This window comes from Pholis gunnellus (genome assembly GCF_910591455.1).
Source record: "Pholis gunnellus genome assembly, chromosome: 11".
NCBI classification, from domain to species: domain Eukaryota; kingdom Metazoa; phylum Chordata; class Actinopteri; order Perciformes; family Pholidae; genus Pholis; species Pholis gunnellus.
The window spans coordinates 12,252,232-12,277,440 of NC_136538.1; the positions used below are offsets into that span (position 1 = coordinate 12,252,232).

The 25,209-nt window shown below is 40.8% G+C and overlaps 3 protein-coding genes across 4 annotated transcripts; 2 read left to right on the plus strand and 1 right to left on the minus strand.

Annotated features, from left to right (window-relative positions):
* Positions 1-770: 770 nt before the first annotated feature.
* Positions 771-5,596, minus strand: eloal (elongin A, like; the record flags this gene model as incomplete). The annotated part of the gene is made up of 11 exons (XM_079169125.1): positions 771-902; positions 1,085-1,188; positions 1,686-1,797; positions 1,963-2,143; positions 2,667-2,764; positions 2,849-3,016; positions 3,099-3,195; positions 3,274-4,204; positions 4,300-4,412; positions 4,521-4,577; positions 5,519-5,596. The coding sequence occupies 11 exons, from the start codon at positions 5,594-5,596 to the stop codon at positions 841-843; spliced, it is 2,001 nt and encodes a 666-aa protein (XP_079025251.1). The 3' UTR covers positions 771-840.
* Positions 5,597-6,516: 920 nt separating this feature from the next.
* Positions 6,517-10,562, plus strand: klhl31 (kelch-like family member 31). Of its 2 annotated transcripts, none has more exons than XM_079168295.1 (3): positions 6,517-6,600; positions 7,583-8,788; positions 8,883-10,562. In XM_079168295.1, exons 2-3 carry the CDS (start codon positions 7,614-7,616, stop codon positions 9,613-9,615), a joined length of 1,908 nt encoding a protein of 635 aa, XP_079024421.1. In that variant the 5' UTR covers positions 6,517-6,600; positions 7,583-7,613; the 3' UTR covers positions 9,616-10,562. The 2 variants fall into 2 exon arrangements, with proteins under 2 accessions (XP_079024421.1, XP_079024422.1); XM_079168296.1 differs by having other exon boundaries at positions 6,555-6,600; positions 7,586-8,788.
* Positions 10,563-12,261: 1,699 nt separating this feature from the next.
* Positions 12,262-20,732, plus strand: gclc (glutamate-cysteine ligase, catalytic subunit). Its single transcript, XM_079169193.1, has 16 exons — positions 12,262-12,870; positions 13,676-13,788; positions 15,517-15,699; positions 16,165-16,278; positions 16,495-16,553; positions 16,828-16,964; positions 17,121-17,195; positions 17,362-17,478; positions 17,851-17,989; positions 18,136-18,248; positions 18,363-18,455; positions 18,551-18,655; positions 18,790-18,871; positions 18,958-19,067; positions 19,740-19,860; positions 19,972-20,732. Exons 1-16 carry the CDS (start codon positions 12,721-12,723, stop codon positions 20,151-20,153), a joined length of 1,893 nt encoding a protein of 630 aa, XP_079025319.1. The 5' UTR covers positions 12,262-12,720; the 3' UTR covers positions 20,154-20,732.
* The last annotated feature ends 4,477 nt before the right edge of the window (positions 20,733-25,209 follow it).

Genomic DNA, 25,209 nt, shown 5'->3' on the forward strand with positions numbered 1-25,209 from the left:
TTAGCAATAAGACACATTCAACAAGTCCCCTGGAAATAGCAGCTTGCCTCAAACCAATTAATTAAACATGCGGATGGATAAATGATGCAGTCTCAGCAGGCTGCCACAGGTGGTGCTGAAGGCTACAGCAGTTTCAGAGTTAATATCTCAAACCGTTGTTGTCCAAAACAACAAAAATGGACTGGAAGGGTCCTTGAGAAGAGGCACAGCAGATGCCTTCCCCCATTAAAGACAAAACAACTGCATAGGGATTACAGTGGGTTGACAAAGCTGATTTATTTTCATAATGTGAAACGAACTGTTGACATCTTCTCGGAAAACCAGGTGGATGTTTACATAAACTATTTGAAAGGAATACAATGAACCTCATGTATTAAATATCTGTGTATTAAATATGTTATCAGTTGTAGTACTTAAGACTATTCTCATTGGTTTACTTGTATTTTGTTAAATTTAGTGTTGGAATAGTTTAGGTGACTGTTATCAAAAATAGTTAGTTTGTAGGAGAAATTTGTAAAAATTAAAAATGTAATTCATTCATCCTCTAGAGGGAGCCACATCCCTTTAAAAACAAACTACTGACTGACCTTGTTTAGCTCAAACAGGCTAAAAGACAAACTATCAAATCACTTGAATCTGGTCTTTTCCATCGTCCCTTTAATAGTGAAGACAATTTACAGTTATAGAGAAAAAAAAAAAAAACATGTCAAATTCCTGCATATTTAGACAAACAACATTGAGTAATCTATGGTGAGCACAGGCCTTCTATTGTCCAAAGTTAATGAATGATAGAGTGCACTTTCCCCACATCCACACACTGTAAATATCATATAAGCACATTTATCTGCGTCCCAGCTGTTTCTTAAATGCCTTTAAGGACTTTGCCATCATTGGAGCAACTCCTGTGTGAACAACGGGAGAAAAGAAATAGGTGAAGAGGTCAAATAAAATCAATCTGGATTACATATAGATTACTTCTATATGTATAGCTTTCATTCTTACTCAATACAAAAACTGAAGAGGCCAGCGTGATTGGTTTGTAGAATGTAATTTAAAATGTAATTCAAAATGTACTCTAGCTCACTTGTTTTTTTGCGAGGGTCTTGTGTATTGGCTGCCCCTGAACTGGCGCTGCTGGACCTGCTGGGCTCATTACTCGGCCTCGGTCTGTTGTCTTGAACCTTGACACTGATAATTAAGGAGATAATAGCACAGCGCATAACTCAATCAACAGGAAAAAAGCCATGCACATAAAAACATGAGTCTCCGTCTACACTACAGTTCGTGAGCATAACATCCATGTTGCAACAGCGGACAACAAAAGCAACCAAGGCAGCCTAACCAGAATAAAAACGGTTTATCCAGCACATTGCTCCAATTCCTGTTTGGCTAAGCTCACACAAAGGATATTCCACCCACTGTTATCGCATGAGTCTCCGGCAGGTTATGACCCTGCTAAGCTGCTGTTGTTGAGTGATCGTTTTGTAGCCGAGGGCTAAATGAGCAACAAGGCCCCACTACGGCTCTTTTAATCTTTGGTTTGTTTGTGAACTTTATAATCCGGTAAACCACATAGCTGAAATGAATATGCAAGCACAAATTGTGTTGTTTTTTTTACAAGAAAAAAAGAGCTAATCGCATAACCTCTGTAGATACTTCTCTATATTTAGGACGCTGAAACCAACCTGCACCTGAGCTGAGGCTGCTGAACAGCTGTTCCATGAATTTCCTGCTGAATTCGCACGTCTCTCGGTGGCTTAGCAACAGTGTGAATAAATGCCATTTTCACCTGCCGACCTAAAGAAAAAACAGTGTACAGAACATGAAGATTAAACTGTGAATATAAAATATTCACTTTTTCATGTTCAACTGTTGCAATTCAGAGTTTTCTGACAGTGATCGACACAGAAAGACTGTTCTACTCAAGATTAGCCTCTTCCAGTTCCAGTTTACAGCACACACCTTTGGGTTTAGTAGAGTGGGCCGAGACGATGCTTTTTGTGAGTCTTTTGAATTTCCTTTCCCTCTCCTCAGACAGCCTGACGTACATCTCTTTCCATGATTCATACTCCTGAAGTTTGGAGTGTTTGAAGTCCCTCTGGCAATGTGTCCCCCATAAGTGGTCTGTCTCTCCAATGTAGATCTGTGGAAACAAACAAATGCAGGGCTAGCAACAAAGACACACCTGTACACTCAAACTAAGTTCTCTACAAACCCAACATGATGTTTCTAATGTCTACCCAAGGTGTAAAAGTTTAGTTTTACTACAAAGGTTATTACAGGATAAACTGATACACACTCAGTGGCCACTGTATGTAAAGCTGCTCATTGACATCATTAAACTTCAGAGCTCCATTAAATCTGACAATCTGATCTCTACAATGAAGTCAGAGGTAAAGTTACTGTTTGACTCAATATTATTGTACCCAAGACTTTCCATTGGCATTTGCAAAAATGTCAACTTTGCACACAAGACATCGAACATTCATACGTCCAAGGGACTTTACCCTTTAAATTTATTGACCTTTATGGCTTTCCCTCTCATATATAGTTGTAGGCGAACATATAAACAACAAACGGAGGGTTCGACGCAGTGCCAGGCAGGTGTACCTAATTAAGTGGCCACTAAGAGTGTGTCTCTGTGCTAAATTCATTCACATTCTTACTGGGTTGAATTCTTCAATGCGTAGCAGCTGCTCTGGTGTGCACCTCTCCAACACCGGCTCGAGGATTTCAAACGGGACTCCGCCAGTTTCATAAAGCACTGAGGAGAGATCCCTGCTCCTAAATATAAATCCAACAAACTGACAGACTGATCAGCAAACAAGCTTCTCTGGGCTTTACTCACAGTTAATGTTATTCTGGAGTGTGCGGATACACTGCTGGTGCAAGCTCATCATGGTTGGGAGGAAGGCGGTCTTGGCACCAGAGTACACTTGCATCTTTTTGTTAAGTCGTTGACCAGTGAAGACCGCAGACTCCTCTGAGAAGTCACAGAAATCAGACTCCCTCTCTACTGCAAGACAAAAGACTGAAATGTCAAGAACGAAGTAAGAATCTGAAAATAGAACTGAACGTTGTTGTTGTAAATACGGTACCTTTCCTCTCAAAGTACTCCACACCAAATGGTTTTTCACATTCAGTGGGTAAAGGAATGGTGAATGGAAGCAGTTCCATTACAGACTCCTTGAACTTCTGAAATATGAATTGAAATTTGATCAACTAAGGTCTGAACTCTAAAAGCCAAACTTGTAAGACTATTGTCAAACATACCTGTGTTGGAGAGGTAACACTTATAGACATCACGGGTGACCTGAACGGTTTCATGCCAGGACCTTTAGTTGCTTCCTCTTTCACTACAGTCTTGAGTGTTTTGGGCGGTTTCTTCACTCCAGATCTTTCTTTTCTCTTGAAAACATTCACGTCATAGTTCAAGTATGATTCAAAAGACAAGGAGGGCTCCTCGGACTCACTCTGCTTGTCTTTGTGCTTTATTTTTGCCTTTTTGTTTTTTGAATTTCCCTTTTTTTCAGACTCTTGTTTGTATTTTAGAGTTCCGTGCTTCTCTTTACTTGTTTTTTTCCTTTTTTCGTTTTGGGCCTCTGAAGTCCTCAATATTTCAGAAGCTCTGTCATCTTTGATACTGGCTAGCTTTAATGTTTCTGAGTGTTTGTGACTGGATTCAAATGAATAAGATTCTTTGCCTTCTCTTGATGATTCTTTTTGTTTCTTATTTGACTTTTTTTCTGACCCAAATCTTCCAGTATCAACGCTGGATTGTCCATGAGCGTCCTCTGAGTTTTTGTTTCCAAGCAAAGTATCAGTGTCTCTTGATTTTCCTTCCCTCTCATTCCTTTTCATCTTCTTGGAGACAACTGAATTGTCCATTTGATCCTCTTGGATATCAATGTTCTTTTTCAAGATGTCATTCTGAGAGAGAAGCTGGTTTTCTTGTTGACATTTTTCTTGATTTTCATTCTGGTCCTTGCGTTTTTTCTGTTCTTTACACTGTTTCTCTGAATCAGCTTTCCTGCTGCCTGTTTTGAAGAGGGCTTCTTCTGAAGAATTCTGACTCTTAATGTGAGATTTTAAGCAATTATTGTTTGAATCCTTCATTGTAAGACTTCCATTCTTTGGACAGTTTTGGTCGTCCAGTTTGTCTTTAACAGACAAACTCTCTGACGCATCCCCATCATCTGTGTGGCTGCATTTAAGAAAAACTCAAGATTAAGATGGAAAATAAATATATACAAATTACAGTATACTGTTAAATAAAACTAAAATGTTAATATACGTCACCTTCTGGATTCCTTAGGGACCAATATTTTCCAACCCCTGACTAGCGACTTGGCCAATTCTCCAGCCTGTACATGTCCACGCAAGGAGTTCACGGTTTTGCCAATTCCAGTTTCCTAATTTATATGCAGACACAAGTAAACGCAGTCAAAGTAAAATGTAACCAAAATAAATATATAGCAAATATATCAACACAAAATACATTCTTTGCAAAAGATACTCACAGCAAGAATGTCTAATGTGATATCGAGATCCTCAAGTTTCTGCAAAATCTTTACAACCTGGAAAGAGTAATAAACACATTCATGTTACATGCTTTCCATGAGCATGGGTTTCATGCATGTTTATGACCAAACAAAGCAAATAAATTGTATAGTAAGTGAGGAAAACCTGACAGGCCAAATAAGGTAGTCCTGGTTTTGGATCACCAGTTGCTGATTGTGCATTCAGAGCAGAAGCTATGTATGGGAACCTCGCACGCCCACTTCGGCTGCTCCTTTTACTGTGAACTATAAATGGATGAAGCAGCCGGCTGCTATAACGTCTCCCTATATCACCGAATCCTTCTCAGGTAGGCTAGTGCTTTAACATTTTAATTTGATTTGAATATCTACATTTAAATCTAATATAGACATTGGCCAATTAAATGATCTATGCCATCTATGACTCAAACACGCCTGCAGAGCGCCCCGACCTTCTCTGATGATGGACAGCAGCCATAAGCTGGACAACTGGAAGAGTTGCCAATTTTAGCAGCAAGGCGCCTCCCATTTAAGACAGCCTGACCCCCAAAGTGAAGCGCTTTAAAATACTGTGTGGCAGCAGCGCACATGTCACGGACAGAAACAGCTCGCAATCAGCCCGTTTCCACACATAATCAAAGATACCAGACGAACACAATTAATTAAGTAGAGACTATCTTATAGCCCACGGGTTTTGACAGAGACGACATTGTGAATTTGTCAACGTTTCATTTGTTCGTTTGGCCTATAAAATCATAAGGTATGGGTAATAAAAAAAAAGCTTCCGAAACCACAGAAGCTAATGTTTCTGGAGCAATGATTGGCAGTGTAATTAAAAAGCGTATAGCCAACAGCAGAAACGGGAGAGTAGTCTCCAGCACACTGCAAACAATTCCTCCCCTGAAGGTAGGAACCTCTCCCTGCAGCGCTGCTCTTCTTGTTGTGCTCAAAGAAAAATAATAAACTAGAGTATCTTCTACCGTAGCAGACTCAGCTGTGTCTGTCAGTTGAAGTTTGAACCGCATAACTTTCTTCACCACATCAGAGCGGCTGGCCATCACGGCGATTCACGTGTAACCGTCTACACACACACCGGGCAGCGCGCGCCCATTGATGACACTATTATAATGGGCGGAACCGATGACAGAAACGATGTGGAGTGTGTGGTTTAGAAGTGATGAATCAATTAGGCTTGTGCACATCAGTATATGACAAAACACATTGATAGTCATGATCACATTGTTGCCATCGAGAAAATAATTCTGCAGTAAGTTATTGTAAACCCTAAACCTTCCTTGGGAATACAGGTCTAATAAAAGAGAAATATATCATCCTTCAAACCAAAAAATAAGAAAATGTATGTATTTCAAAACTTGTACACCTCTCAGGTTTAGTCAAACAAACACATCAGCCTAGAAACCAATCATATAATACGAGCAGGACAGGTTTGGACACTCTTGGGCCTCATCAAACTACAAAATTGATCCTTTTTTCCGTGTCTTAGACTTGTCTATGTCCTCTACATATTATTAAATGTGCCGGTAATGAAGTGGTGCTCAAATGTCTTCTGTACGCTTTAATTTCTATTTCCTCCAATTAACTTCTGCAGATTTCCATTCAGATTGTGTATGAAATCCCGTCCAACAATAATGAAATTAATATTCTTAAAATTTTACTTTTATTTGTTTTACTAGAATACTGAAATAGATAACTTTTTAATAAAGTTAATAAATGAAATGCTCTGGGCACCACTGAGAGCTAATAACATTTTTCTAAACAATGGCTGAATGAAACCTTCATATCCCAGTGAGGAGGTTGAGCCCGTGCACAGAATGTTGACATCAACTGATTGGAGGCTATTGTGAGACACTTTGGGATGGAGGGGGATGAATGGTCCCTCTCCTCTGCCACATGCATTGCACAATACTTGATTGGCACTTACTCCCGCAGAGGAGGAGTTAACTATATGTCTCTCTCAGCCGGGTGACTGCTGCTCTCTCTCTCCTGCTCCAGTACTGGAGGCACAAGTTCCTTCTTCACCAACCTCAACTACATTTCTCAGGTAAGTGGAACTTTCCCATGCTTGATCATTCCGCCAATTTAACAAAGGCAATTCAGTGCAGCTAATGCTTCAGCGTTTGTCCGTCATTTTAGCATGAAAATGTGCTCTTTCTTAATTACTTCAAAAGGGGATACATTGCTTAAAGCTGTTGACCCCATCCTAAAATGTGTTTTTACACATGGTGACAATAAGCTTCAGGTTTTCTAGGTTTTGTGTGAATAATGTGAGGAGTGGCTTTTTGTGAAACTTTTTTGTCTTCTAGATTGTGCTCATTGCAGACTTATCCAGGACAAGTCGACAACCATTAAATAAAATAAAGAAAAGAGACATCAAAAATGAATGTTTGCCCTAAATTTAACTTAAACAGTGAGAGGACATGAGGCCTGGTGCTCATGTCTCAAAGTCTATAAAAGGAACGTCATGGGTGAGCCGTCCAGCGATGCTATTCCTGGACATACTGCTGATAAATTGTGACAGATGCAAAGAGGGGCACGTTGACGCACTCTCTTGCTCCAGCATCACCCGGTAGTAGCACCATAGGTTTTCAAAGGTGTCTGTGTCTAGTAGCGTCTAAATAAATTCCTTACTCCCAAATGGAAGAAAACGTTTCTCCTTGGATACAACAAGTTGAATGTACAGGAAATGTACATTATTGCTTAGTTTGAGGGAAAGAAAACAGTAGATACACATGGCACAAGGACAACAGGACCTCAAGACAGCTCACACATAAAATCATTCAAAACTCAACAATATAGGTTATTTAATGTAGTTCAATCTTGTCAGTGTGGCATACCCCATAACTCCCCTCTAGTTCCCTAATATTTTGATGCACAGACCAGATTAATTCTAGGCTAAATCTTTGCCAGCATAAGCTAAGTCATGTCTGTCACAAGTTGCATTTGACACAACTTATCTGTTTATGATTTCTGTGAATCCTGCACTTTTCGGATTAAAAGCTGACATGTTTTATGTATATTTTCAGAAGGTCTGGGCTGTGTTCTGCTGCTACAGCCATGGCACCCAAAAAGAACAAGGCGACCAAAAAGATTAAAGGAGACATAAATGAAATTACTATAATGGTCGAGGACAGCCCCATCAACAAGATCAACGGGCTAAACACTCTGTTGGAAGGAGGAAACGGCTTCAACTGCATTTCAACTGAAGTCACTGATTCTGTGTATGCCCCAAACCTGCTGGAGGGTTTGAGCAACATGAGGCAGGACAGCTTCCTCTGCGATCTAACAGTCTCCACCAAGTTAAAGTCATTTGATGTCCACAAGGTTGTCATGGCCTCCTGCAGCGAGTACATTCGAAGCATCTTGAAGAAGGATTCGTCCCTCCAGAAGATCGACCTGAACGACCTCTCGCCGGTCGGCCTCGCCACAGCGATCACATATGCATACTCTGGAAAGCTGACCCTGTCGCTGTATAGCATCGGTAGCACTATCGCCGCGGCCAGGCTGCTGCAGATTGGCACCTTGGTGAAGATGTGCAGTGATTTCCTAATGCAGGAGCTCAGCGTGGAGAACTGCATGTATGTGGGCAACATCGCCGATGCCTATGACCTCAAAGAAACCAAGGAGGCAGCTCAGAAGTTCATGCGGGAGAACTTCATCGAGTTCTCTGAGATGGAGCAGTTCCTGAAGCTCACCTATGAGCAGATCAGCGATTTCCTCTCAGACGATTCTCTGCAGCTTCCCTCCGAGATCACGGCCTTCCAGATCGCCATGAAGTGGTTGGACTTTGACGAGAAGAGGTTGAAGTACGCGGCGGATCTCCTAACTCTCATCCGCTTCGGCACCATCTCTGCCCAAGACCTGGTGAATCATGTCCAGAATGCGCCTAGAATGATGCAAGACCCAGAGTGCCACCGTCTCCTTGTTGATGCCATGAATTACCATCTGCTGCCATTCCAACAGAACATCCTCCAGTCACGCAGAACAAAGGTGCGCGGTGGCCTCAAGGTGATATTCACAGTTGGTGGACGCCCTGCCCTGACAGAGAAATCTCTCAGCAAAGACGTCCTCTACAGAGATGCAGATAATGTGTGGAATAAATTGACGGAAATGCCAGCAAAGAGCTTCAATCAGTGTGTGGCAGTCTTAGATGGCTTCCTGTATGTGGCAGGTGGTGAGGACCAGAATGACGCAAGGAACCAGGCTAAACATGCTGTCAGCAACTTCTGCAGGTAAGAACTTGAATTGTCACGTTTGATATTTAGTTTGTCACATTAGTTGGTGTGAAGCAACAAAATAACTGCAAATCCCTTTCACATTCTTCAGATTTGACCCCCGCTTCAACTCTTGGATTCACTTGAGCAACATGATCCAGAAGCGCACACACTTCAGCCTCAACATCTTCAACGGCCTCCTGTTTGCCATCGGAGGGCGAAACGGTGATGGTGTTCAGGCCTCTGTGGAGTGCTATGTGCCCTCCTCCAACCAGTGGCAGATGAAAGCGCCCATGGAGGTGCCCCGCTGCTGTCATGGCAGCTCCCACATCGATGGCAAGATCCTTGTATCCGGAGGCTACATCAACAACGCCTACTCCAGGGCCGTGTGCTCGTATGACCCGTCCACTGACACCTGGCAGGATAAGAGCAGTCTGAGCACACCTCGAGGCTGGCACTGCGCTGCCACCGTGGGAGACCGAGCGTATGTCATCGGTGGCAGCCAGCTGGGAGGTCGTGGGGAGAGGGTGGATGTCCTCGCCGTCGAGTCTTACAACCCTCACAGCGGGCAGTGGAGCTACTGCACGCCTCTTCTCACAGGAGTGAGCACGGCTGGTATTTCCATTTTGAACAACAAGGTCTATCTCCTCGGAGGCTGGAACGAGGGAGAGAAGAAGTACAAGAAATGCATTCAGGTTTTCAACCCTGACCTCAATGAATGGACTGAGGATGATGAATTGCCAGAAGCAACAGTCGGCATTTCATGCTGTGTTGTCACCATACCCACACGGAAAACACGAGAGTCCAGAGCCAGTTCAGTGTCTTCTGCACCAGTCAGTATATAAACGTTTAGATCGTAATAATGTAGTTTAAGTGTCTAAAGATCTCCAGCATTTCTGTTGAATAAATATTTGTTCTAAACTCTGCCAACAGTCCATTTTTTGGGACTAAGATGATGTTTAAATGGTCAACTTTCTTCAGATGAGAAAAAGATAATAAAATGGAAGGATTTGGGAACTTGTTCTGATAAAAAAAAATGTAAAACTTAAAAGCAATTTGAAGCTTAGAAACGCATTTTCAGTATTTGTAGTTTAACAATTAGTATAATCGGCATCATGAAGGTCATTTATGATAGAGAAAATGTTTAACCCGGACGTAGCAATAAAATAAAATGTTATAAATTTTAGACAGAAACTTTGGGGCCAATTCAGTTGAGATAATATCATTAGCCCTTTTTCTATAGTAAATATAATGTTATTTAAAACTCAAATGAAAGGTATAAAGATGCAAAATCACTGTTGTTGTTGAGATTAATCTGTAACATGATTGTCTTTTTTTATCCAGTGTTTGCAACAAAGCTATTGCCGTTGAAGGATTTTGTGACAGTCCTGTTTATGTCAACTATAGTTCCTGTGATTCTCAGATACTGGAACAGAATGATGAGCTGGAGCTGAAATAAGTTTTGACATCACCTACCAGGAGTAGTAGCAGTAAGGCTGCAATTTCTCTACATGTGTCTCATGTAGTGGTTTTGTGTTGTATGTTTTGTGATTGTCAAAAACACTATCAGTGCAAAGAAATGGATTCTGTTGGGGAAATGTTGGAAGTGAGGAGGGTTGAATGGGTTTGGTTGTGACAGCAATAAAATATTTTGTAAAAAAGAAAAAGAAAAATAGAAGTTGGGAACGATGTTGTCAGCCTGAGCTTCCTGGAATTCATGGATTCCCTGACTGCTCATGTCTTTTCATTTTTTTGTTTGTTTTTAAATTAAAGAGATGAAGAGTTGAAGCTTCTCTGAGCCATGGTCATTTATTTAAAATCCTTTTCATGCAAGTTTCTTCTTTCTTCTTTCTTTTTTCTTTACGGTAATTTTGTACCGTAAAGTGAAATACTTGAGGAACACACGTTTCTTTTGGGAAATTGTTAATTATTGCAGTATGCGTGGACCAAGAGAAACAAGTGATGAGGCCATTTAGAGGGTTACATTTCCAGTTTCCCATTAAATGAGCACTTTTTGTCTTTAATCCTATCATGGAATCTGTCCAACCCAGAGACTCATAAATGTGTGTATTTTTTTACATACTGTATTTATACACATTTTTACATAAATACACGGAGAATGTGTTTGTACCAAGTTTTAAAAACTGAAACCATAAGTTCACTGGCATCAAGTGAGTAATTGTATACAGTTAAGTCTGCCTCAAGTCTGTTGTTAAACTAAATAATGTAAATCCGCAAATATTTGAGCTCCTGCTCATTTATCCTAAACATACTTTACACTGTGAGAGCGAGAAAACAGCTTTAGGCATGTAACATTATCCAAATAAGTATAATTGTGATTACATGATTACAAATTTAAGGTATAAAGGCAGAGGTGTCATTACAATGTTAAAGAAAAAACCTATCTTCTCGATCAGCTTCTGAGTGATGTGATCCTATTCAAACACCAAAACAGTTATGGTTATTTCACATTGGAGATGTCGGTATTTGTGTTTTACAAAAATAATCAACAAAAATGAAGTGTGTTGAGAGTTAAACCAAATCCTTATTTGGGCCATATGTCAGTTCAATGAACTTTGAGTTTTATCCACCCTTGTAAAGCACACACACCCTCAAAGAAGTTGAGTGCTGTGTCATTATGCTCTTGTTCTTTCATGATGTTGCATTCAGGTGTTCCTGATAAACTGGTACGTCCCAAACTGTAGTTGTAAGCATGACTCGTTAGTTTTAATACTGTGGTTTGGAAATAATAAAACAGTGAGTAAATTGCTCTGTAGTGGTAGTTGTTCTTGTGAGCAGCGTTTTCACATTTGTCTTTCAGACACTAGCTAGTGACAGAGAAATCAGGAAAATCAACTTGATGAAAGAAAAGAAATAAATAAGCAGGTTTAAACAAATTGAACTATGAACATCTTATGCAGTGTGACCTAAATCAATTAAATCATCCTTTTCACACACTGATTAGGAATTGATCGAATTGATTGATTGATCTGATCAATCTGATAATTGAGAAACAATAATTTATAAGACAAATAAAAGTCTTCCAGCCTCTTAAATGTGATTATTTGGTGCTGTTCCTTGCCGTATATCATATATAATTGAATAACTGGGACTTGGATTGCGCTCATACGAATTGTGTGACTAATTAATTAGTTGATTTATAAAACTGAGCTTCTCCACAAAAGAATCACACACTGAGATGTACTCAGAAGTTTCTAGGAAATAAGTAATTCAGCATAAAAAAAAGCAACAAATCGACTAAAGAGCTCTTTGTCGACTACAGTAGGGCAGTACGTGAGCCTATCATCGTCTACAGTAGGGTGGTACATGAACGCATCAGCACTCTACCGGCTACGATTGACAGGTCAGTGGGCGGAGCCAAATGACGAAGGAACGCTGAGTCACCGTGACGTCGCTCCGCTCGGCCGGAGGACATCACGTGTGTGAAGCCAGGAGGAGGGCGTAACGTTACATATATACAACACGAGAGGAGCTCGCGTGGCAACCAAACCTAACAACCGGTACATCTCGCTGTCATCACAGAGCTGCACGGTACCGGGCCCGGTCCGTGGTCGTTCATCCGTGTCTATAGGAGGCACCGTTTAAACACGTCGGGTTTTTACCGGAGAGCAGCCACATCATTCCTCCGGTGTGCTTTACCGAGCTAACCAGACATTAGCAGGTGATGAGCAGGGGCCTGCTTCTTCTTCTCCTGGATGCCCCACTAAGGTTACCGACAGGGCACGCCGCCCAACAGCACCACGAGACCCCGCTTCCGCCTTTGCACTCTTCCGGGCAGCTCCTCAAGGGTCCAAGGCTCTGCCGGGTGTTCGGACCGAGACTTCATGCTAGTTCCGCACGAGTTTGGACAGACTAGCTAGCTAGCTAACGCTCGGCGTGCAAACTCCCACAAGACACCAGTCAGTCCGTTCACACAGCGTGTCGGTGCGATGGGTCTACTGTCACAGGGGTCTCCGCTGAACTGGGAAGAAACCAAGAAGTACGCGGACCACATCAGAAAGCACGGCATCATTCAGTTCCTCAACATCTACAACAAGCTGAAGGAACGTCAGAAGGATGTGTTGAAGTGGGGCGATGAGGTGAGACACGAGAGTGATCCAACATGTGGGAAGTGCTGCATTGCTGCTGCCTGTTGATGCTTTTTGATCTGTCTGTCATGAGGGTTGTGCATGATGCAGTATTGGCCTTTTATTGAGATAGAAAACGACTGTTTTTACTCTCAGTGCAGAAAAAAAACATTTAAATCAACTGAACCTGCAACCATAAATATGATGCAATATTGTGCGAGCAAATATTGTAAGAGGATTTGCATGTTCATGTAATAGTTGTTTTTAAGTTACATTTCCAGTACTCGTGGTTATTTACTATGAATAATTCAGTGTAACTGTACACTAATGCTAAAGATGTAAGCTGTACTACTGGTAATTCAGGAAGAGACTCCCTGTTGAGTGACTGTAACGTAAAGCCTGCTATACCATATGTTAACCAACACTTTTGTCGGCTCAGCTTTGACTTTTTTTGTATTTCATTCATAACTTCACATTAGTTTTTACCCGCCACCAGTCCACACAACTTCAGTGTACTACAGCTTGAACAGCGTGTTTTGATCTGGAACAATGTGGAATGCTGTTGTTATAGATTAATCCCTCTTTCAGACAGGGGATTACGGAGGTAGCAGAGTCAAGGAAACATAACCCATGAATTGGAATTGATGTGATGGCGTCCCAGTCTGATCTGGAATCAGCTTTGTGCTGTAGTCCCGTGTGGATTGAAACCCTGGTTTAGAAGTTGGAAGAGTGCGTTGAATGAATAAACCACAGAGGCTGTAATGCAGTGTTTGACTGATAATGTGTGCTATTTCTTTTTTTAATCATTTACTTTCAGGTTGAGTACATGTTGGTGGAATTGGATGACAAGGATGAAAAAGTACGACTCGTCCTCAACGGTGAAGATGTTTTGGAAACTCTTCAGGACCAGGGTGAAAAGATAAACCCCAAGTAAGTAAACCGGACACAGAATACACTCCGCTACAGTAAAATTCTCACTCTGAATGGCATTTTCCCACAATTGTCCCAAATAAACTGCACCCATTTCTCTCTGCTCTTCAGTAGGGCGATGATTCAATATGATAATTTATCGTCTTTCAGTGGAATCGTATATCGAGATATTGTGACACACAATTACGTCGTCTCACTTGGTAGTAGCAAGCACATGCTTGCTCAAATTTCTCAGAAAATCTGATTATTTTGCAACGAAAGTTCTTAATTAAATAAGAAAATATTTGTCTGAGTACTAAGTATTTCATTTGTCAAATATTGAGTATTTGCTATCACAAATGTATTCGCATAGTCCCGCCACCCATCGTCAAAACTGATCTCTAATCAGCAAGAATAGTTTTTATCACTTGTATCAGTGTGCAGTCCAGCAGAGGCACGAAGCATTATGGCCTGTAGTCTCATCACATTGTTGCACTCGCACTGAATTTGCCTGAAAGCCCACATGTCAATTTGACTTTCAAAGTCGTTCATATCAAGTCTGTCGTGTTGTTGCACACAGCACATCACACAAACAGGTCTGACCCGCTTGTACAAAACAACAAGCTTTTATCAAACCAGCAAGTTTTTTTAGTTAGTTAGAAGCAGCTACAGCTCTGAGTCATTAGTGTGTCTCCAGCTTTCCACACCTGGAGCTTAGCCTTTGACAGTAACTTACCCCTCAGGCTCCTTAAGGTTGGTTGGGAAATATCAGTGAACTGCACGTTCAAGGTTTTTTTGCATAGATTTTACTAGCTGTAACTGCACCGTCCCTAATATCACACTGCTATTGGCTTCACTGTGGAGACGTCAGTATCCATGCGATGAGCATTGTTCTTCGTCAGTATTCAGTCCAAAAGGTTACATTTTTGTCTTAATAGACCAGAGAGGTTATTTACGCATTCTCACAGTCGATCATTAATTGCTGTCTTCCTCTGGGTTCTACAAAATAAAAGACCTTTTCATTATAAACTTCTTCCATATTCATTTTGTTAGTGTCCACTGTGTCCCAGAGGAGTTTCAGCGTGTGTGTGTTATACCCTTCTTTATGATTTATACCCCAACATAGTTATATATTGTACATAAAGTCCCTCAATCATCATGGCATGAATTACATGAAACTATAAGGTGTCACTGCACTTAAGCTTTAATAAAGTTGCTCTGATAATGTCCCATTTTAGCCTGGATTGCTTGTCGATTTAAGTGAAATGAAGCGGTAATGTGAGGATAATTAGCCAAAGGAAATCCATCAGCGATATCACTCAGAGCTGCTCCTGGTAATACGGTTCACATGTTCAAACTCATAACATTTGTTTAAAAAGAGTCTCTGGAGGCGGTGTGAACGTGTTTGTACAAGCTTGTGAGTGTTATGCCTGCTCGCTGCTCGTGACGTCGGTCTGAATCTGTGGAGCACAACTTCACCCAGGGGAAATACCAGTGGCAGTGGGAATAGTAGAGCCCATGCATTCCTCATTACTGCCCCTCTGTCGCACACGCCAAAGAGCACGCTCCGGAGCACAAATACGTCGCGTTCGTTTGCCGTGCCAAGATTGCGGCTGACATATGATAAAAGGGAGAGCGGTCAGCTCATTCAGTCAGAAAGGTCATCGCGATACAGAGATCTCGATGGCCGCCTTCCTCGCTGACCTATAAAAGTAGACTGTTGTCACAGCACTTGTCATGTTTGTGCAGTCACCCCACACTTTGGAGACCAGAGTACGGCAGCTACATGATCGAAGGAACGCCAGGGCAGCCGTACGGCGGGACGATGTCGGAGTTCAACACTGTGGAGGGCAACATGGGGAAGAGACGACGAGAGGCCTCATCGGTCCTGAACCACAATGAAACCCTCTGCACCATCACCGCGTTTCCAAGGTACTTTGTTCTACAGTGTTTTATAACAAACACATCCATATTTTGATATACAGTCTTTGCAACGGTGTGAAATATATTTCATTCATCAGTTTGATGGATTCTTTTACTTTACAATTTTGTAGCTAAATTGATAATTGATTAGTTTACACAAAGTATTTGGCAACACATTCAATTGTGAATTGTTTTAGTTTTTTCTAGCAAAAATTCAGATTATAGATTCACCAATGTGAGGATTTAATCATTTTTTCTGTCGTACTTGATTGCAAACCGAATATATTTTAGGTTTTTGACCTCTGGTCGGACAAAACAAGACCTTTAATATATGTCACTTAAAACTTTGGTAAATTATTAGCATTCTTTTCTATTTTTTGACATTTGTTAGACAAAATATTTGTCAGAATAATCGTTGTTAGTTGTTAGTTGCGGCCCTATAATAATTCTGTATGTTTTGATCCCTTTGTTTAGGTTAGGCTGCCCAGGTTTCACCAAACCAGAGCACCGGCCAACCCCTGTTGAAAAGGGAGTGTCGAAGTCACTGTTTTTCCCAGATGAAGCCATCAACAGCCACCCAAGATTCAGGTAGGCATCGTGGTCGTAGCTTCTTGACAGATCAGCTTACTGTGAACTCGCAGGATCATTGACTCCTTTTTATTATAAGACACAAGAGATGGTTTTCTTTCTGGCTTATTTTGACTGTAGGTGGCAGTAGATTTGTATTGCTTTTAATAATGAAGCATGCGTTTGTGGGCGTGGGCGCTTATGTGACTGCATGTGTATGTGGATTTGCTTTTTCAGCACCCTTACCAGAAACATACGTCACAGAAGAGGAGAGAAAGTTGTGATTAATGTGCCAAGTAAGTTTGAAGGAAATGACCGATATGAACAGTACTATAAACTAGTTTTTAATCATAAATATCTATATAAATATCCTTTTCTGCAATTAAAATGTGACATTTACTAAGCTGAGACATAATTAAGCCTTTCTGATATTTGTTCTTTTTCAATAATAAAAACTATTAACAATACATTTAACAAAACACGTTATTATTTTTCACTAAATGTGATTTCAGTAGGTGGTTTTCATTTGAAAATTACAAAAATGTGACAATATTCCTTCTCGTGTTTCAGTCTTTAAAGACAAGTGCACTCCATCTCCATTCGTGGAGGAGTTTCCTGAGGACGATGGTGAAGCAGCGAGGGCGGCTCTGCCTGATCACATCTACATGGACGCCATGGGCTTCGGGATGGGCAACTGCTGTCTGCAGGTACTGAATGAAAATCTTCTAAACAATCCTGTTGTTTTCAAACAGTGATGTGAATGAGATGTCGTAAACTGGACTACTTTATACTTTACAGTCCCAATAAGTGATTTATAAATGTACTTCAGCCTCTTTTTTTTTTTTTTTATGATGCTTTTGCAGGTGACATTCCAAGCTTGTAGCATTGATGAGGCAAGATACCTTTATGACCAACTAGCAACATTCTGCCCCATAGTGGTGAGTCGATGACTAAAGATGTTATGATCGTTCACCTGACCTCTTCTTCAACTGGACTATTATATAACTAATAATCCTGTAACCGAATCACAACTATGCAGATTGTGTGGCTTCAGTTTTTCATAAACACTACTGCATCTTTTTCTCTCTCTCTCTCTCTCTACAGATGGCGTTGAGTGCAGCCTCTCCCTTCTACAGAGGCTTTGTGTCAGATAATGATTGTCGCTGGGGAGTTATTTCTGCCTCGGTGGACGACAGGACAGTGGAAGAACGCGGCCTCAAGGTGAAAATCCAGACCCCTAGCGTGGAAAAATGTGCTTTAGTCGAGTCATTATTTTGAGAATGTGCTTTGTTTAGTTTTACCTCTGATATATTCTTTCATTGTTGACACTTGAGGTTTGTATCCACGAGGCAACGCTGTCAGTCATCTCAGTAATGAGTCAATGTTTTATTAGGTTATTTATTTTTTTCCAATTCAGGAAATGCTACTGTTGCCTCTGAATTGCTGGATACCACCAATACTAGAACCATGCAATTCAATTTTACTCAACCAAAAGGCAAAATGCAACACGTAGATATCGCAGTAATATTGTTCATGCTTTAGGTCGGTATTTGTATGAAGTATAATGCATGGAAATCACTTTTTCCCTCGCAGCCTTTGAAAAACAACAAATACAGGATCTTCAAGTCAAGATACGATTCAATTGACAGCTACCTGTCCAGCTGCAGTGAGAAGTACAATGACATTGACTTGACGATAGACGAGGAGATCTACAAGCAGCTGCTCGACGCAGGTAATGTGAAGGAAGTGATGTGTCTAAAATACTGTCATCAACATAAATATATAAGAAATGAATGAAAAATATTCAACTTCACAGTCAGAATCCACGGATAGACGCTTGTGCAGTAAATGAATGAATAATCCGCTTCCTGTTTGTAGGAATTGACAAGCTGCTGGCCCAACACATAGCACACCTCTTCATCCGAGATCCACTCTCCGTCTTTGAGGAGAAAATCCACTTGGATGATGAAAACGAGTCTGATCACTTTGAGGTGAGGTTTTCTGTATTTCAAGTTCTTAGAAGAAAGCCAGCCATGTGTGAAAGCACAGTACAGGCTTACCTTCAGTGTAAAGGAGAGTATTCGTTCACACGTGTCTTCCTGCAGAACCTCCAGTCGACCAACTGGCAGACGATGAGGTTCAAACCTCCGCCTCCGAACTCCGATATCGGCTGGAGAGTTGAGTTCCGCCCCATGGAGGTAAAAAACTAACTGCACTGTAATCTGTTTTTATATTCGATGGCCTTTCAAACACAGAAAAAAAAAAAGATATTTAGTTGAGTTTTGTTTTTCAGGTGCAGCTAACTGACTTTGAAAACGCTGCATATGTGGTCTTTGTCGTCCTGCTCACCAGAGTGATCTTGTCCTATAAACTGGACTTTCTGATCCCTTTGTCAAAGGTAAAGACGACCACACAGTTCTGCTCTTTTCTAAAATGTCAAGAGGAATTAAGTAAATGAAGTGGGAGATTTGCGTCCTAATGACATACTTTGTACACGGTGCTCTGATCCAATAATCCCTCGTCTTTCATTAGGTTGATGAAAACATGAAGGCCGCACAGAAGAGAAACTCTGTCCAGGAGGGCATGTTTTACTTCCGAAAGGACATCTTCAAAGGTGCGTTGAGCAAAAAGTGCAACTTCAGGTCGATGCTCAAAGCCTCACGTAGGACTCACTGATCCCTTTGTATTGTCCACCAACAGGCTGCAACCCGGGCCTTGATGGCGCGGCCTCGGCTGAGAACGGCTTGGACACCGATGGTGCTAATGAGGAGTACACGCTGATGAGCATCGACACAATCATCAATGGAAAGGTGATTATCGTCTGACACTTGATGACAATATCTCCAACTAGGATGGGATGGATACAAACATTCATGGTGCTCAGTGGATGAATCCCAAAGATCCTCTGACTCTTCCTCTAGCACCACCGTGAGGTTTACATTTGTAGTTATGAGTGAACAGTCTATTACTATTGGATGGATTGCCATGAAATTTGATGCAGACATTCATGCATTTTTTGTGTTGTAGCATTTTCATTGGGAGCATGCTGTCATGCCACATTCATATGATGTAGTTTCGAGCATATTTACGAGTAACCAACTAATTCAGAGATCAGGAACTTCTGACAGTAACCAAATGTCCACTTGGTCAAAACAACTACATAAGTGTCAACAAACAAAAGCAACCATTTCTGGTAGTTAAAAGGAGCCTACACACTGTTTCATTCATCTGGTTTCACTGTTAACGCACCGCTACAAGTATGCTAAATAACAAAAGAAGCTAATTTAGGCTATTTAAATGATGTGACCACAAGGCTAGCAGTGTCTCTATGCATAAGCTTGAACATTTGAGTTGTGATAATGGGTGAATGCTTCCTAAGTATTTGGTTTAGATCACGGCTGTGCATTATTACAGCCTCACAGGCTGCAGACTCTTAGTCCTGTTTTAAGCCCCCTAACAATTACTGCTGTTTTCATCACCAGGAGGGAGTGTTTCAAGGGCTCATCCCGATCCTTAACTGCTATCTGGAAAACATGGAAGTGGATGTGGATACCAGGTGCACCATTTTGAATTATCTGAAGCTCATCAAGAAACGTGCCTCAGGTAAATCTTTCAGAAACTTGAAGGATGAAACTTAATGATATTAAAAGCAGATTGCTGTTTGCGCAGCTCCAACTCTTGAGCGTAACTCTAAATGTTTCTGCTCTGTAACAGGCGAACTGATGACGATGGCCAAGTGGATGAGGGAATTTGTTGCCAAGCACCCGCAGTATAAGCAGGACAGCGTCCTAACCGACAAGATAAACTACGACCTGTTCAAGAAGTGCGACAGGATTGCGAAAGGCGAAGAGCAGTGTCCGGAGCTCATTGGGAACCCGGTGAACAGGTTCAAATGAGAAACGCTGCAGAAGTGCACCGTCATTATACAAACATGCATGTAAAGAAAGACCAAATGTGTGGCTCAGAACGAAAGCGGTCCAATTTTAAGAGAATGCAAAACAGCATGTGTGTGTTGTAAGAAACACACCTGCATCTAATGTATGTATATATACTGTATCAGATTTTTTATGATTACAGAATTATTTTAATAGGGTTAAGACATGCAAAAGGTTGTGTAATAGAAATCAGATGTGTATTTATTTTTCTCTGGAAATTAAGCCTATCTGTGTGACCATGTAAATGTAGTAAAGAGTTGTACAGTAGTCTGCTTTTAATCTTGTGTTCTATAAATACTGTACTTCTGCTCTTTAAAACATTAACATCACAGGCCTTTTTTTTTAATTCTGGGTAAGCGCTTTTTGCTTTTGGTAGAGACTTTTTTTCTTTTTGCATTTTAAGAGAAATGTTTGCTTTGCTCTGCTGACATTGTAGTAGGACCTTGAAAGTAGTGTAGCATTCAAGTGGAAAGGGTTAACCTTTTTTTTTTTTTTGCAATATGATGCTGCTTCAAAATAAATCTTCACAACAGCTGGTTAGTCAGTCTTTTGTGGAATGCTTTTTAATTAAAGGAGCGGCGACAAACTTGACAGCTACGATAGCGGCATGGGGCGCTGAATTTGATCGATCTGTTTATTAGACCATAAATGAGACAAGAATTACACCCTCGGTCCCTCCGCCTCACAGATTAGTCCCAAACGGTCGACTCGAGATTAGGACTGATGTAAAACATTTTCAACCATGAAATGCTGTTTCTTTTTTTTATATATATATATATATATATATATATACATACATACATTTCGTTCGAAATGTCAATATTCAAACCAGCATTGATGTATTTCATCACAGTATTGTTATATCATTTAGTTTATAACAACAATAAGCCTTTTTTAATGTGACTAAAATGTACTAAAAATAAACAAGTGCATTTCAAAACACTACAAAATAAATATATGTCCAACAGCCAAAACATGAACATTCACTTCCACAAGATGGTAGTACTGAACCACAACTTTACATAATACTGAGCTGCAGTCACAAATGAGAGCGTTACCTTTGTTTGACCTCTTGGACCAGATAACGATGGATATGTGGCTGGAAAAGGCCCATCCTGTGGAGGGACGAGGAACCGATATTAAACCACAAATAAGCTCTTTTTGTGTTCATGCAAATGGACATTCGAGTAAAATAAGATGCGTTGTGTGTTTATTTAGTGAATGTAAGTACAGCCATTTGTCCCCACTGATCCGAGGAGAAATAGGCGTTTTTCATGGTAGACATTTTGACTTATAATAGAAAGCGCAGGTGTAACTAAAATGCCTGTGTGTGTGTAGGTGTGTGTGTGTAAGTGTGTGAGCCAGTGACAGTGAGTCAGCATGTGTAATATCAGGACCCTGACACTGAAGCAGATAAATTTAATTCAGCCATCATTAATTTTATTACTTATACCTGTGTTCTCCTGCTGACCAGCTTATATAATAGAGCTGATGCAGCACTGGTCTTCTTCTAGAAACAGTACAGAGAGAAGGTCAGTCATGGCAATCCAGTAGCTAGTGTGTAGTGTGGTGGCAATTTATTTTTAATAAAGCACATCAAGTTGAGTCTTGTCTGTCTTTGGCCCAATCCCATTGTCCCCCCTAAGGCCTTAAACCCTGAACCCTCAGGGACGTCACTGACGTCAGACCTAATTGTCAAACAATCTATTTGTTCGTTTTTTTTCTCCAAAACAGCTTCAATAACAAAATGAAATGTTTGATGAATAAAGTAAATTTAAAATGCTAAGCTGAAGACCCATTTGCCGATCTCTTTGTTAACCCTTATTTTGTATGCCTCTGTTTCCAGACCTCTACTGTTAACCCTGTGTTTGACGTCATATTGCTATGAACTGTGGGTAATTCCTTTGGGCATAGTCTGCAGAAATGCAGACTTACGTAAAGTTTTTATAAGGGGCTTAAAATGTCTGCGATAAGACCATCAAACCCTCGACGATTTGTCAGTGGAACGCAGTCAAATAAAGGAGTTGAGTGAACCTGTCAATGACACAAGCCTTACGAAACACATCAAAGTCTGTTTACAGGATTAGAAACATCACCATTATCAATACTAATATTTACTAATACCTTTGAGCTGCATGCTATCATCAAAACACCACTCAGAGGGAATCATCCTGATAGTCATTATGGTCACCAATCAAGCGTTCTTTCAGGAATATTCATTATGCTTATACTTAAGATACAGGCTACTAATCAATATGTTTATACTTATTTTTCCTGCGGACAACTGTTTTAATTCAGAACATAGTGTTTTTTTCAGTGGGGCGTTTAGCTGCTTAAGATCCAGATATGTCCCTCAGGAGTTGATGGAGACCATGAACACGGATAAAAGGATAATGAATATTGGATTTACATTTGTTGGGTGGCTAGAAACACGACTCCAAATGAATGCTAATGTTGATCGGATGTAAATTAGTTCACTGTTTGCTAACATCTTTGCCAAGCCAGCTACAATGTGATGATTGTAGTGTTGATTACAGCTTGTTTCTGTTTCTGCCAAGTGGCCAAGAAAATCAATAAATGCAGTTATCACCAAAATGACAACTTGGGATTTGATATGGCTCATTTTTCGATTTGTGGATGACGGACAATGCAAGTGGGGAAAGCAGCCCTCCCTCATTACCACTACCCACGTGCCCACAAGTTCCCCAGTGAAGCTGCTCTGTGGCCAAAAGACCAGACTGGTTGTACTCGGAGTCTTAACTACCTGAAAAACTGAGCTTTCCTCATCGTTAAAAAAACATATTGGTATTTCTTTGTGCCAATAATTACAAGAGAAGTGTAATATTTATGACCTCAGCTTAATATAACACACCACATACAGTAACGTAGACCATCCAGATCATAACAGTCCTCACACCCATAGTCACTGTGAACTGTGTTCTTGCTCACTAAGCAAACAGGGTTATTTTTGTCATCTGGTAAGGCCTGCATTAAACATGTATGTGACAGGTTAGTCATCAGCTATGCAATTACTTGTAAGTAGCTTACTCACCGTTTTTCATGACACCTGGCTCTTAATCCTGTAGAAATTGAATGCACTTATTGTAAGTTGCTTTGGACACAAATGTCTGCTCAATGAATGATGTAATGTAACATTATCCAAGTGATGCTGCTACAGTGCTACAGTGACAGACAAGATATTTAACATGTGACCATTTTTGGAACCCTCCAAAACATAAAATCACGCACTCATACCCACGTTATGTTCTGATTGGCTAGGTGTGCTGAGGTGTGACCGTATAAGCAGGGTTTGAACTTCTTCATATATTCTCCACTTCAAGGACAAATCAGGGCAGTAGCTTTGAGTTCATGCCAACGACCCGTTACTGACATACGATCAATAGTCTGTTAAAAATAATCTGAGTTGAACACGTATAAGTGTGAAAGTGGTATAACTGACTGACCAAGTATCTGACTTAATAAAGGAAGAGGAGGAAAATACCTGTGGTGGAATTGAATCGCATTTACTCAAATAAACATGTTAGGTACTTGTACCTTACTTGAGTAATTCTCCTTAATGTCACTTTATACTTCTATTCCACTACATTTATTTACACAGACCATAATAGCCTGTATTAAACAGGAACAATGTGCAGCCGGGAATCATTTACACTTGGCCGGCCTGAGTTTAACCCCATGATGTTGAAGGGCTCATGTTCATGCTATTTGGCACTCGTCACTTCCTGGAAGATCTCACTGCTACTCCTTTAAACAGATGTGACTGAAGGAAACTTTTGAACCCGCCTAAAATGATATCATCTTTATTGATGAGCGCGCCTTGAATGACTTTACTCGCTGTGTGGCTGGCTTTCATTCCCTCATCCATCGTTTTACACATAGCTGATGTCAGATGTGCTGTCACCTATACCTGACCCCTGTAGATTTTGAATTCCCTGGGCCCCAAGCTCTTGTGCATCACTGTTTATCTTGCCTGTATTAGCTGGAGAGGTATCAGTACTGGTGTGTTCTAGCACTTTCTGTGGACCGAGGGAAGGTGTTTGTGCATCAACTTCAGAAGACACAAGATGACTCAGTACAGTGCCTTCACAACTTTGAACAAGCTCATCAATGGCATCTTTTTGATGAAACCCTCTATCCTCTAAATTGCATATTCTGATATATCCTCGATGCGACTCTCTTCGTCACCCTTAACTGTGGTTGAATGATCACGATTTGGTACCGGTGCAATGCTTTCGACTGCCTGGAAGAAGTCGTCAGCTGTCAGTGTGTGAAGAGTCGTCTTGATCTTCCAAGCGCGTCCTTTTCTTTCACCGTCAGCCATGTTCCACAGTCCCAGGCACTTTGAATACAGGGTATACCGCACACTCTCTCAGCCAAGGTCCCTTCACGCTCTGAGGTCACCAGCAGCTGCCTCAACTGCACGCCCGTGGTCCTGCTGCCTGGGCATGTGTCTCGTTGCCTTGGGAGTTATTGTCTCAGGATCCATTGGTTCCTCCTAAAATCTGTCACATTCAGGAAAATAAAGGAACAGAAATCGTTAGTTGTCTTAATTCAGGCTCTTCTCGTTGATAATTAAACATTTCTTTATGGTTCAATTGTGCTTTTGTTCTCTTAAATCTCTCAAAATAGAATATGCAAAAAGACCTCTCTCTTTGTGTCAAGTCTTTTCCATTAAGATAAAAACACTTTTTACATAGCGGCAAATTACCATTGACATTTCACACTACTTTCCTACAAGTCCCTTAAAGGAAATATCTAACACACAGGTACATTTCCCCTGAGGTAAGTATTCAAGTAATCTAAGTTATATTTATTTAGTATTTAACATTTTTTGTTAGAAGATGAAGTAGCCTTCAACCAAGTGTTTAAAACAAACGTCCTTACATTAATACTATCATAAAAATAAAACTACAACCGTACAAAATACTTAACGCTAACTAACTAATAAGGCGGCTCGAGGTAATTTGCATTATTTAGCATACGACCACCTAACGTT

Bases quoted from the DNA above. Each gene is read 5' to 3' on its own strand.
- gclc (XM_079169193.1), top strand. From the start codon at position 12,721: ATGGGTCTACTGTCACAGGGGTCTCCGCTGAACTGGGAAGAAACCAAG. The intron at 16,279-16,494 runs GTAGGCATCGTG...TTGCTTTTTCAG, and splicing joins AACAGCCACCCAAGATTCAG to CACCCTTACCAGAAACATAC. The intron at 19,861-19,971 runs GTAAATCTTTCA...GCTCTGTAACAG, and splicing joins CATCAAGAAACGTGCCTCAG to GCGAACTGATGACGATGGCC.
- klhl31 (XM_079168295.1), top strand. From the start codon at position 7,614: ATGGCACCCAAAAAGAACAAGGCGACCAAAAAGATTAAAGGAGACATA. The intron at 8,789-8,882 runs GTAAGAACTTGA...CACATTCTTCAG, and splicing joins GCTGTCAGCAACTTCTGCAG to ATTTGACCCCCGCTTCAACT.